A 14,735-nucleotide genomic window follows, 5' to 3' on the forward strand; every position below is an offset into this window, starting at 1 on the left:
CTATCATGGTTAATTCCTGATGAATTCATCGTGATGGGCTAACTGGCCTGTTTTCATTCTCATCTATCACCCTTCACTGGTGCTCCGCCGGCGTATCCCGTTAGCGAAGGCGGGCTTACCATACCATTTTCACCTATCAAAAAAAACAACCCGCCTGCCAAGCGTTACACCTACTACCAAAACTCTCCTTACAGAAAAGGTAGGTATTCAGCAGTGAAGAGTTAACAGGTGATAAAATAAAGAAAAAAAAACATCTGCCGATTATTTAATTACTATCGTATCCAGAAAACATAGCTTAAAAAAAGTTGACATAATAAAAATCTTTCTTTAAATCAAAACGCGTGCGCTCCCCCCCCCCCCCCCCCCCCCCCCCCCCCCCCCCCCTTCCCCACACACACACCGCAAACAGCAGAATATCTATTGAACACGGCAGCGTCACGGCGAGTGCTGTAATATTAATGCGGTAAGATCCCCGGGCTTGCAAACGCAATAAAAACAAACAAATTGCACGTAAAATAATACTGTGAGCTTTGCTACGATCCCGCGGGAATTTATTCTGATGCCCTCTTAAATCCTTATTTATATGATAACGCAATATTTCTTGCGAGGCCTGTTTGGACGCACGAACGTCCTTACGACGCTTCTTCGTAACGACTGCTGTGCGGTATAGTCGGGGTAGTAAGTCGGTGCTATGAAAAATATTAATAAAAAATATTTTAAAATATATATGCAACAAAAAAGTTTAGTCGTGGTAAGATTAGTATGGGATCAACATGGGAGTAGATTCTATCCAATGTGCTGAAGGCATGATAAAAATTGATTCAGTTATAGCGAATATTTGGCACAAAATACTGTGAGTATAAAAAAAAATTTAGAACTCTCTTTGAAAGTTGGATGGAAAAATGAACATGGAGCAACAAAAAAGTTCAGTCTTGGTAAAATTTGTATTGGATTAACATGGGAGCAAATCCTATCCAGTGTGCTAGACGAATTATAAAAATTGATTCAATAATAGCGGATATTTAACATAAAACACTGTGTGTATAAAAAAAAAACAAATTCAAAACTTTGTATGAAAGTTGATTGTTAAAATGAGCATAATATTTTACAAATAAATGAAAGAAGAGATTTTTAAAGTCCCCTGGTCACACCTACGCTTCGTCTATCAATCAATAACATACTTAATTCTATTCAATACAGTTTCCTTAATTAGAATATAATAATACATCTGTTTAACTAGTATTAAATATTATTTTACACAGTCAAAATGTGATTCGAGTAATTTCATAAAACAACGAAACAAATTAACAAAGTGCACAACTACGCTAAGTACGTACAAACCAATTTCGCAACAAACTTCCGTAATTATACCGAGAAACAGATACATTATTTAAAGCTAACCGAACTTTATTTCCCAACAGTACAGGGGTTTAAAAACATAATGTAAAGGATCTAAAAGTTGCTCGCAACACAAGTGCCGTACCGTGTTATCACGTCGTAAAATAAAAATAATGATCGCCCTGCGTTGCCCACTGTATTTGCGTATAACTTTCTCGATTTATACCTTGTATGTACGACTGTAGACGCCGCCAGTATATTCTTTTTATAATTTTCATTGTAATTTATGTGTCACTTCGTTTGTGTAACAACGTAAAATAAAATATTTCCGATTTTACACAAAACGCTTCGAAAAAAAGGAGGTACCAAATTCAAGAGTATTTTTTGATATCACGATCACGCAGACGAAACCGTGGCTAAAAACTAGTATAAATAGTTGAATACTCTTTATTATTTCTTCCAAAATATTACAGTAGTAAACTTATTATAGATACGAACAATTACAAGAAACGATCAAAGTGAAAAAACAATGGGCGACCTTATCGCTAAAAGCGATCTCTTCTAGGCAACCTTTGGACGGAGAAGAGTAATATAAATAAATTAATAGTACAATAAAAATCTATTACGCCTTTTATTCATTAAATCGACTTTACAAATCAAATAACTATTAACTTCGAAGGATTCAAGGCAACTATAGAACTGTGTTTATAAGTAGTTAAACTAGAAACATCCACGTGTCCCCCGTCTGAAGGGCCCAATGGAACCGCATTGTTGCGGCAATACTGTCTGTCTGTCTGTCAGAGCCTTCCAACTTCAGTTCGAGATAAGGACTTGAGATTTCGCACGTTATAATGTAAATTCTTAACCGTAACACATTTTCAACAATTTCACATTTGTAGATTATCCTGTGGATATTATGAGTTTTTAAAAATATTAAGACGTTGGTGGGTCTGTTTATATATATATATATATATATATATATATATATATATATATATATATATATATATATACTATTTATACATGGTCATGTGATCCCGGGTAAAATGAGTCACCTCTTCTTTTCCGTGGGTGTCGTAAGAGGCAATTCAGGTAAAAATGATTATATGTAATGCTATATATACACTGCCTCCTATAAAATAAAAAAAATAAAAATAGGTAAAATAAATAAACACTTTATTTGATCCATTTATGATACACGTAAATTAACAAATGAGTTTATACAATCAAATTAATTACACCATTTTAAATATAAAACAAAAGATAAAAAATGAAAATATGTTTTCGCCATGTGTGTCGCAGTGACCCAAATAGGCTACAGCTCAGTGATAGTTTTGCTTAAAAGCAAAGCAAAACACTATTCAGAAATGCTCGGAATTAAGTTTACATGAATAAAAAATCTTTTTATTTTACATTACGTTTAGCGACGTAAAAAGAAGTTAAAAAAATAAACTACCTTGTAATTATTCTTTTATTGTGAAATTGGGAGTGCACTCAACTAGGATGGCTAAGAGATGCGGATTCGAATCTCGTCAAATTGAGCTATCAGGAACCCAAATTAATCATTATAATAGAGTAAGTTTTTTTTTTTATACAACTTAGAATGCCAAACAAGTTGACGGCCCACCTGATGGAAAGTGGTAACCGTCGCCTATAGACATGAGCAGTATCATGGACATAACAGAGTATACTGTTTCGCCCATGATACCCCCCATGCGTTGCCGTTCCTAAGGATTTAGGTGTTATTCCTCTGCACCCAGTAAATTCACGCCATATCCCACCCTTCAAACCGAAACACAGCCATGCAAACACAACTGCTTCACGATAGAAACACGAATAGGACAGAGGTACCCAAGCAATCGACTTTTGTACAAAGTCTCCCTCTGGTAACTAACGGATAAATAAGGGGCAAAACGCCTGCCAATCGTGGCAACTATTGGTAAAACTCCCCTTATGGAGAAGGCTTAAGTCCAGCAGCGGACAGTTAGTGGTTAAAATAATAAAAAAAAGTAAAAAGGAACAAATATGAAAACAATTTTGTTATTATGAGCACTCAACTTTACGAATACTTTAGTTGACCCAACTATATCGTTAAAGTCGGTATATATTTATTCTCAGCAGACACGATGTATGTTTCGGTCTGCAACGTACATATTTCTCGCTGCAACATGATGTATTGTACACCGCCGTGGACCCCATAAATCAAACCTGTATCACGGAAACTTCCACCGCTTCTACCTTATTCGCTCAACTCGATCGCACCGAAACTTGTTCAACTTTTAATTCAGCCATTCATGCTTTTTGACTTGTCTCTGACAAATTGTTTAGTATTTAATTTATGTATATTATATATTAAATTTGTCTGTTTGTTTGTTTTGTTACTTCTCCCTGTTTCTTTGATAAAAATGTTCATTTTTGTGGTAGAAAATTCCCTTAACAAAAGTTGAATTTTGGTTTTACCATGTATATTAAAAAAAATATCTGCCTGTCAGTCTAATATTAATAGCATTTTTTTTAATGGGTGAAAATGGAATGGTAACACCGCCCGCGCTATCGGTATACACCGACAAGGCACCAGTGGAAGATGATAGATGAGAATTAATGTAAGTCAGTTGGCCCATGATGAGTTCGACAAGAATTAAACATGATGGTTTCCAGGGGGAACCGCGTGGAGGTCGATCTGAGAGGGTATATTGCTAGTAATGGAGCTATTAGACCCCATTACTAACAATCCCTTTCCCCCCAATATTTATAGCATTAGGTCTATTTGAGTCTAGAAAACGCTGTCCATAGAATTAGATATATACAGTATTAAGGCAATACATATATGTATATATACTGATATGTGTGTGTGTGCGCGTGTGCGTGTGCACGTGTGCGTGTGCGTGTGCGTGTGCACGTGTGCGTGTGCGTGTGCGTGTGCGTGTGTGTGTGCGTGTGTGCGTGTATGCGTGTTTGTGTGTGTGTGTATACGTTATTATTATAATTGTATCGGCCTCTAACTGACCACTACTGAAAGTGTTGCCAGTATATAAAAATTACAAACAGCAAATAACATGTCAAATTTTTAAACGTGATATGAGATAAATTCATTTGAATAATTAAAAGTCAAAATCTTTTTGAGTACAAATAATTTAATCGACAAAAACATTTTTTCCTGGAGTCAACTTTTTAATTGACTTCAAAATAAATTAGTGATATTTTTTCCCCGTATATATTTTGATATGTTATTGTATAACTTTATTGTCATAAATTAAAATTTTTTTGGTAAATACACGTTTGGTACAGAGTTCGAATTTGGAAGAAATAAATTAGTCGAGTCGCTGGATAATTTTTTTTTTTCGTATATTTCTTTAATTATCTCTGCTTTTTTTACAAATAATTCTGCCTCTTATATATACTAACATTTATTTTATATATTATAACAAAAGCCTTCTTGAAATCAATTAAATTTCTCCACAGTATAAGGAATAAAAGCTGTTTCTTGACATGCTTTTTTTAGAACAGTTTTTAGAGCGTAATCACATTTATTAGGTTTTTATATGTGCTTTCCAATCATAATATCTAACTTAATATCTAAGAAGTTAATTTCACTTAAGTTCTCCACTATGTCTTTATTTAATTGGGAGTGGAAAGTTCTCTTCGGGTTTCGGTTGTTTGTATTCATAGACCATGTATCTATGTTCAGGACGATGTGGTAGAAAAAAAAAATAAACCGATAACTTCGTCCATAAAAAGTAGGTATCCAGAAAAGTAAATCCAATTCGTTTCACCGAAAGTCAAACAAATACGAAACCCATCACAGATCCAATCCCTTATACCCACCATTCCGTCGGTTATGGCAGAAAAAAATCGCACATAACAAATGTGAGAGCGATCCATTTCATTACTATATGTCGGGCCGAAAAGTTTAAGGGGCGGCCCAGTACCCGGCGCCGGTCGCATCTGGTGTTAATGTATCCGACTTTTGATAAAGCCATTGCAGAATAAATTGGCAGACACTGAATCACTTTATCGTTACGCAGTTCACGAGTTTTCAAAGCTTTTAAGTGGAGACGTAATAGGTTTTTGTAATAAAATAGAAAAGACCTGTGGGCTGGAATATCTAAAAAAACTCAGCTGGTATAAATGAACTTTATTGCGATACAGTTGACACAACGAATAGTTTAAAGGCCGGCAGCACACCTGCAATGCCGCTGGTGTTGTGGGTGATCATGGGCGGCGGTAGTCACTTACCATCAGGTGAGCCGCATGCTCGTTTGCCCCCTGTGTTGTGAAAAAAAAAAAAAAAAATTGACGAGTATCTTTTGGATTTTTCTCAGCAAATAACATAATAAAAATTTCCTATATTGTAAGTAGACCTAAACATGATCCTTCAGGATTGACCGCATGCAAGAGCTTCAAGTTATTCAGCGAGCTATGGAGAGGGCTATGCTTGGAGTTTTTTACTGTGATAGAAGCCGAAACGAGGATATCCGCAAAAGAACTAAAGTGTAAAAACAATGGTCTGGTCATATAGCTCGAAGCATAAGTAACCAATGGAGAAAAAGGTTTTTGAAAGGCAACTTTATACCAGAAGGAGACTGTACAAAAGTCCTTTGCTTGGGTACCTCTGTCCAGTATCAGTTCAATTTAAGTTATTTATTTAACATCTCTTATCGCTATATCCACTTTCCTCATCAGGTAAACGCACGCGATTTCCGGAGACTTCATTGATATGATAAGTAGATGATAATACTGATTTTATTATCAATAGGATGTCGCGAGTGGTGACTGTCTGTTATATTCATGTATTTATCTCATTCAAGATATAAAGGCGTCGCTAGATCAAGTTTTATATTAACTACTAATTTTCACTAGCAAATGTTCTTCTCCTTCTCTTAATACGTGTATATTAAAGGACAGCAGAAGGAACAAATAATATTCTTCTGACGAGATTTATGCTCAGAAGTGAGATAGTGAAAGGGTTGTTATAAATAGATGTATTCGTTAGATATTAATTAATTACTATATACATACTAGCTGACTCGGCAAACGTTGTTTTACCATATACATCATTTCGAGAACTAAACATGAAAATTTATCCTACTACAATTATTATATTAATATTCGATTGCCGTCATGCAACCATATTGCGGTATATAAAAATCGCGATTAAAAAACAGGAGTTGATCTTAAAAGCGTGAAAATTTGAATTTGTATGTATTTTTTAATGCTAAATCATAATAAAATAAAAATAAAAAATTTTGGCAGAAAAATAAAAAAAAAATCTATTTAGGGGTAGGTCACCTTTACCATTGAGGGGTATGAAAAGCAGATGTTGGCCGATTCTCAGACCTATCCGATATGCACATTAAATTTCATAAAAATCGTTAAAGTCGTTTCGGAGGAGTTTGGTGACAAACACCGCGACACGAGAATTTAATATATTAGATGTAACGGGAAATTAATGAACTTAGAAAACAGAAGAACTCTTTGAATTCAGAAGAAGTAGTTTTTGAAGAAGACTTCCGGATCAAGTTAGAACAATTGTCGAAAATGACAAATACAGTGAATTCAGTAATTTCCTTTTACAATACGCCTCACTTTGCGTGTTCTACCGCTTGTACAACGGATTGTGCTCAGAGGAATTATTCAATATGATGCCTACGACCACTTTCTATCATCGTACGGCTCGCCACAGGGAGTTCACCCTCATACCCTACAGCCTAAATGGTCGCGTACAACGCGGTTTCAGAGATGTTTTTCTCCCACGAACACTCAGGTTGTGGAATGAGCTCCCTGCCGAGGTTTTCCTAAGAGACTACAGCATGGGGTTCTTCAAAAGGGGGGTAAAGAGGTTTTTTCAGGGTCGGCTACGCGCGCGTAATACTTCTGGTATTGCAGGCGTTCATAGGCTACGGTAACCGCTTACCATCAGGTGGGTCGTATGCTTGTTTGCCACCTCAGTGCTATAAAAAAATATATAACCATCGGATTTTGTTATTTAATTGTAAAATACCAATAGAAAATGGCTTATTTCAATTTTACAGCTCATTCCGTGTGTTCGTATGACAAACACGTTATTGCAGTGCCGTCACGGGCGTGCTTTGAATATCAAAACGTTTATTTACGTATCGGAATCCATTTTGGTGCAAATGCAACGTTTATGTGTAGATACATACTATCAATGGTATTGGCGTGTGGTTCCGGTATAAATTGGACCACCCCTTCCTTTCCTGTGGCTGTCGTTAGAGGAAACTAAGGGTGTTTTATGTGTGTTTTAGGTGTTTTCGAGGAATAAGCAGCACGGTCTCTTTTAAAATATCAATCACCAAAGCCTAACTGCATTAGCCAACTCTTCTGCCAAGCGTGGCAACTACTGGAAAATCTCCCCTTATGGGGAACGTCTATGTTCAACAGTGGACAGTTAAGAGCTAATATGATATAGTATGGTGATGTTATAGTAAAATGTAATTTGAACTACCTATACCCTTATCCACGTTGTAGTAAAAATAGAATTACAAACAAGTCCACTTGATGGAAAATAGTAACCTCATTGGTCTCCTATTGACCTGTCATCATCATCATCTTCCTACATCGTGTCTCTCGTACGTTGCTCTACCTGAAATGTATTATGCCTCAGTACTATATAGTATCACTGCCAAGTCTCATTTTTAAAACTATAACATAGCCATGTGAATTACAATAAAAAAATTGTGGATTTACAACAATTGGTCTCCCTCTGGTGATTAATATAAACGACCAATTAATGTACAAAAAACTGCGATTTATTAAAATTTCACTCATGGACAGATTGCTAAACTCATAATCCCTTCTTCCGATTTCAACCAGGTGAAAAGAATTAAAATTCTTGCTTGCTTCCTTTACCTCTTCATTTGAGGTCAACATAATATTTTTTCTTCTTCCTTTCAACTCTTGCAGTTATTTCAACAATTATTCCTTTCCTTCGTGGTTCCCTGTGGAAGCTATTGTGCTTTATTCTAGATAAATTTATCACGATAGGCCAACAGACCTGCTGTCATCTTTCACTGATAATCTACCAGCGTATATCATTAGGGTATTAGGGTTACCATTCCATTACCACTCATTAAAAAACAACAACACAACCGAATCATCTCTTTTTAGGTCTTCCTATACCCTTAGCGTCATTGATATTTAATACTCTTCTTAAAACATTATCTTTATACCTTCTTATTCGAGAAAGATCATGACTATAAAAGCGAATAAATATATGAGTAAACGTGCCTTAACAAACTATCAATATCAGTCAAGTGAGTCATCGTTTACTGATAAGAAATCGATAGGAACCTCAAACTATATTAAGAGCTGAAAGAAATTGTGTGCCTACAGAGTGAATCATACAATTCCATACAAAAATGACGTCTCTAACCATTTGTGTTGCAATTGTCGCAGTGTTATGTATCAGTTTGGGTACAGCCACCGATTTGAATTTGGGGACCTCATTAAATGGCCAGCTGGCCTATATGGAGAATGTGAAGCTGTCTTCTTTTCCTCTGAAGATTAGAACGAAAAATGTATTCTACAATGATGAAAAAAATCCCAGGACCATCAAGGTAAAAAATTTGTTTTTTGTAATATCAAACTAAAGTCAATTGTAATAAGATCAACATTAGCACAATATTACTCTTTACTACTCTTTAGTTTATATTAGTTAGTGTAAAAATAATATCTATGGAATTGCTTTTTCGATTGAAAACAACAATATATGTGAAATGATCCTTCTTCTTCAATCCTTCCTTCGATCCTTCGATCTTCAAGTTTCCTTAGTCGTCTCTTACCATACTCAAGGGAAAAAAGGGATGGCCTATTCCATGCTGTAACCACACGATGGTTACCATTCTCAATTGTATAACCAGAGGGAGACTTTGTACAAAAGTCGTTTGCTTAGGTACCTCTGTCACATTCGCATATGTTTGCATGGCTGTGTTTCGGTTTGAAGGGTGGGATATGGCGTGAATGTACAGGGTGCAGAGGAATAACACCTAAGTCCTCAGGAATGACAACGCATGGGGGGGTATCATGGGTGAAACAGTGTACTCTGTTATGTCCATGGTACTGCTCGTGTCTATAGGCGACGGTTACCACTTTCCATCAGGTGGGCCGTCAGCTTTTTTGCCATTCTAAGTTGTATAAAAAAAATTTTTATGTTTTTTTGCAGGGCATATCAGCAGTAGAAGTTGTCAAAACTAACGCTACAGCGATAGTAACTGCCGGCGGTGTGGGCAGCACGTTTGCTAACATTCGACTGAAAAGTGCACGTGGCGAGGGATTGGATTACCAAGTGCAGATATTCGTCTGATTTTAATATGTGTATATAATTGATAACCAAGTAAAAAAAATGCACAAAAGGATTTGTAATAAAGGTCATTCAATAGTATTAAAATAAATATCAACAAATACTAACACTGATTTTAATATTCTGAACTGCAGATCGATGATATTAGCGTTTTTTCTGATGATACATAGAATGGCAAACGAGTTGACGAACCACCTGATGGAAAACTATAAGCCATGCCAATAAACATGATTAGCACCATACACTGTGATATCACTAACGAACTATTTGAAAATCTTCTTTTTTTGTAATTAGCTACGGCTGCATAATGATCTTACTATCCAATATCCAAAGGAAAATATCATTTAAACTTGCAACCTTTATAGGAACGCCTTTTGTTAGTTATATACCATTCATGAACCGTAGCTGGATGAATAGGATTTCATATTAATGGTATAATAATAACATAAGCATGAATGGGACTAACATAGAATGGGCCACCACTTCCTTTCCCATGGGTATCGTAACTAAAGGAACTTAATGATAACCAGCAGCGTTCCTTTCAAAACATCATCAAAGCCTAACTGCGGTTAACAACCCGCCTGCTAAACGTGGCAACTGCAGGAAAAATTTCCCTTATGAGGAAGGTACATGTTTAGCAGTGGACAGTTAATAGTTAATATACTATGAATGATTGTCCACTGTCGCTGTGGTAATTTCCTTTGTTCTTTTGTAATATCTACCGACTGAATTTGTTCTAAAGTTTTCGTAGCAATGTGGCGGTAATAAATACAAACATATCAAGGTAGTCCATACTGTAGAAACTATGCAAATGCAGGGATCAGTAGTCGTATCTCTGAGATGAAGTGTAGCTCACATATTGGTCAACACGCATCGGTAGCTTTGCTTAGTACGAGAGCCCGAAACCTAATTGTAACTGATACTATTTTATTACTAAATAATATTGAAATTCAATGAAGCCCAATTGCCAAAAATGACGAACTAGAATTGAATATTCTGGCGCAAAAATGTAAAGAAGCCCAACCCCGAATAGTGGACTACAGAAGAAGAAGAATAATGTCAATAGTAATAGAAGAAAAATATGATTCCACGTGGAATATTCACTTAGTGATTTTTTAAGAAATGTTCCAGATAATAAAGGATATGAGCTTGGCAATTTAAAAACAGTATAATTAATGGCATATGCTATTTTTACACAAGCAGCATACGAAAACTAAATCTATTGTTAGCTTAGTAATGAATAATCACTACATAGTATAAAACAAAGTTGTTGTCGCTGTCTGTCCGTTCCTATGTATGTTTAATTTTTTAAAACTACGCAACGGATTTTGAGTCGGCTTTTTTTAATAGATAGAGTGATTCAAGAGGAAGGTTTATATGTATAATACATGCAGAATATAGTAGAGAAACACTGATAATTTTAGAGGTTTCTAATGTTATGTGATGTAAGTATTATGCTTTGTATAAATGAAGTCCTAGATTCGGTACCCGGTTCAGGATAATTTAGAAAACTTAAACTTCTGAATTGACTTAGGTATAGATTATATATATATTCGGAATGGATGATAATCCTGCACGTACAGGCTTATTTTAGCTTGAGGACCGGGAAATCAATGTGATTTTATAACACTTATATTAAAAATAATAGAGGATCTAAATTTTCAAATATATACGTAAAAACGAGATGAGCTCCTCTACTAAATGCTGTTGACTATAGTCCCGCGTTGAATATGCAGTACGGTGGGCGTGACCTAAACTCTTGTAAGCCTTTGTTTGGCCCGATATTGGACGCCCGTTGATCGTCCGCTTTGATACATGCCGAAAATATGCACGTTGTTTAACTTGTGTGCCGGTGCGTGACTTTATCTGGACTCCTATACAACTTGATGTGATCAATGTACCATTTATGGTAGCAGTACTAACATTATTATTGTTGGCAGCTAAAATACTTTATGTCACAATTATGTCTTCTCCAATGTCATTTCTTACAACGAGTGAACGAGACAATGAATTACATTGTCATATTCAAGCCTATTATTTGCGGTCAGCATTATAGGATTTCTTTTCTTCATTTACAAACAAAAATTACTGTTGATTCATATACAAATCTGTACTGATATAATAGAGCTACAGGGTTTGTATGTTTGAATGCACTAATTTCTGCAACTATCAGACGGATTTGGAAAAATATTTTTGCATTTTTCGTTACTTATTTCTTGAGCCAGATTATAAGCTATGCAGCATCACGAAATGACCACAGGCGAAGTCAAGAGGTACAACCTCTTATTTATTCATGGCTAAACAGATTAGAATGTTAGATGGATGGACCAAATTTACTAATTAACTAATTTTATTCACGTGTCCACTCAAACAATGTTTGATCGTGGGCACACGTGGTTTTATGGCTTGGTAAATGAAACCGAAAATTACTGAATCCACTTTCTGATTTATTCTTTCTAAATACACTGACTAGTGTTCTGTTTGGGGGGAAAGGGGATTGTTAGTAATGAGTCCCGTTACTAGCAAGCCCTGTCAGGTCGAACTCCACGCGACCCCCCTGGAAACCTTTGTGACTAATACTTGTTGCATTCGTAACGATGGGCTAACAGTTCTGCTTTCATGCTCATCTGTCATTCCTCACTGGTACCCCGGCAATGTATACCGATAACGCAGATCGAGTAACCATTTCATTATCGTCCATTGAAAAAAAAGTATTCTGTTTGAACAATATGGAATGAATTATATCTTTATATTTTACTGAATAACTGAAATATAATCGCAGAGACACGCTTGCTTTTTCAAGCGTCGACGAACGGAAGAGAGCGTGAATCAACGACAATCCTAGTTACATTTTTTACTAGATCATAGGCTATAAGAGACTGAGATCCTGCCCATTGGGAATAAATTATGATTAATTGAAGTTAAGACATATTGAAGCGTATAATACTGCTTAAACAACACGTAAAGCTGGAGGTTACAGCTAGTTTATTATAGTAAACACCAAAATGGCTTAAAACCACCACTGAGTCGTCTACACTAGGCTAAGTGCTTATAAATTAATATGTAATTAACACAATACCTATTAAACGAAGCCCTACACTTCCACGGACCTTTGTAACAAAGCTTTAAATATCCTGGAAAATAAAGAAAGCATCTAGTTTAAGTCCACTTAGCTTTACGATCCATAAATTAACCAAGATAGGGCGTTGTTGGGTTTTACATTCAAAGTTCAGAGTAGTAAAGTTCAATTCAATTTAGCACCACGACGAAAGGGAGTATATCAGTGCTGGTGTTAACGAGTATTTGATTGCTGTGATAATGTCTCCGCTACCGTAGCGCCACCTCTACTAAAACTATATTCTTTAGTGTTATCCGAAATATATTGTTCTCTCTTCAACTGTAAGTGTTGGAGTGAGACACCGCGTGTGTTAAACGATGAGTTTGCGAGAGAAATAACCAGAGTAGGGGCTTCTGTAGTTCCTTGGGTGGATAGTTAATCGACTTGTAACTAACTGGTTGACTTCCGAGTCCAGTGAAATTTAATTATTTATGTTTGTTATGCTGATCAGGTATTTCTTTGCTTATTTGCCGAGAATATATACAGTTATAATGGCATTGGAGGCTTTAGGAAAAATCATTGCTTAATGAATAAATGAATATAATATTTTTAATTTAATTAATCGCTGTTTATTAATCTAAATTGCCCCAATATATAAAAGACATTAGTCATTTGCATCTATTTAAGAAGGAACTAAAGAAGATACTGATTGACAAAGCATACTACACTCTAAATGAATATATGTCAGATAGTTTTAAAAATTAAACAAACGATAAATGACTGCGTTGTATTCCCATGAGACAAGAGACAAGACAAATTTTGATGTAGTGGTTTTCTTTTTTTTCTGTAATCTATTATAAAGAAGACATTGTGATATATGAAATTGAGTAATATTTATATTAAGAGAAGATTTGCACGCCATTTATGGTAAAATATGGAGGCGTAATAACCTATTAATGTAACATCTGTAATACCCATATTAGAGCAAATAAATTATATTATTATTATTATTAATTCTTGTGAGTGTCATAAGAGGCAACTAAAAACTAAATGGTCGAAGGATGGGCAGCAGCGTCCCTCTTAAAACATCACCAAAGCCTAATTGCGGTTACGAACCCGCCTGCCATGTATGACAACTATTGACAAATCCCCTCTATAGGAGAGGCCTATGTCCAGCAGTGGACAGTTAACGGTTGAGCTGAGACCCTAGTATTTATTTGCTATTTCATCATAACCCTTAATGGGTAACAACCTCGACTGGGCTAGTAGTGTACACTGGCGGAGCACTAGTGAGGGATGATAGGTAAGACGGAAAAGATAGTTAGCCCATAATGACTGATTCATGAATGAATCGCGTTAGTTTTCGGAGGAAACTGCGTGGAAGTCGACCTGGTTGGGTATATTGCTAGCAATAGCGATTTTAGACCTCATTACTAATCATCCCTTCCCCCCCCCCCCTCCCCTGGTTGCCTAAATTTAGTACATTTATTAGAAGCAAGTAAATAAATTTATGGACAATAAATAATGTTTTAGTAATAAATATAGGAGTATATTTAGGGGTTGCGTGCACGGAACTAATCCCAGTACGACAATAGGCTTTGTCACATGATTGGTTTCAGAGGACAATAAAGGGAATCGGTATTACCACAGACGCAATTAGACATAGACCACGCAATTACCTGAATAAACTGCGAGAACTAAACGTGTTATAACTAGAGAGTTTTTGGAATTAAATTAGTAAAGTTATTTATTCTAGAAACCAAAATATATCTACGGAATGAGGATAAAATTTTAGCATCCTTTTAAGATATATATAATAGTATATATTATAGTTAGTTTCGTATATTTTTTTTTTGATGGGTGATAATGGTATCCCCGCATACGCTAACGGGATACGCTGGCGGGGCCCCAGTGAAGGGTGATAGATGAGAATGAAAACAGGCCAGATTGCCCATCATGATGATGGAATCGTCAGGAATTAACCATGATAGTTTCCAGGCGAAACCGCGAGGAGGTCGA

At 35.9% G+C, this 14,735-nt stretch overlaps 1 protein-coding gene across 1 annotated transcript; it reads left to right on the forward strand.

The window, feature by feature from the left end:
* The first annotated feature begins 8,671 nt into the window (after nt 1-8,671).
* On the forward strand, nt 8,672-9,765 carry LOC128200607 (uncharacterized). The gene is made up of 2 exons (XM_052894560.1): nt 8,672-8,915; nt 9,521-9,765. The coding sequence occupies exons 1-2, from the start codon at nt 8,718-8,720 to the stop codon at nt 9,659-9,661; spliced, it is 339 nt and encodes a 112-aa protein (XP_052750520.1). The 5' UTR covers nt 8,672-8,717; the 3' UTR covers nt 9,662-9,765.
* The last annotated feature ends 4,970 nt before the right edge of the window (nt 9,766-14,735 follow it).

The sequence above is a fragment of the Galleria mellonella genome, unplaced genomic scaffold, assembly GCF_026898425.1.
Source record: "Galleria mellonella isolate WM207_F2 unplaced genomic scaffold, CSIRO_AGI_GalMel_v1 utg213, whole genome shotgun sequence".
NCBI classification, from domain to species: domain Eukaryota; kingdom Metazoa; phylum Arthropoda; class Insecta; order Lepidoptera; family Pyralidae; genus Galleria; species Galleria mellonella.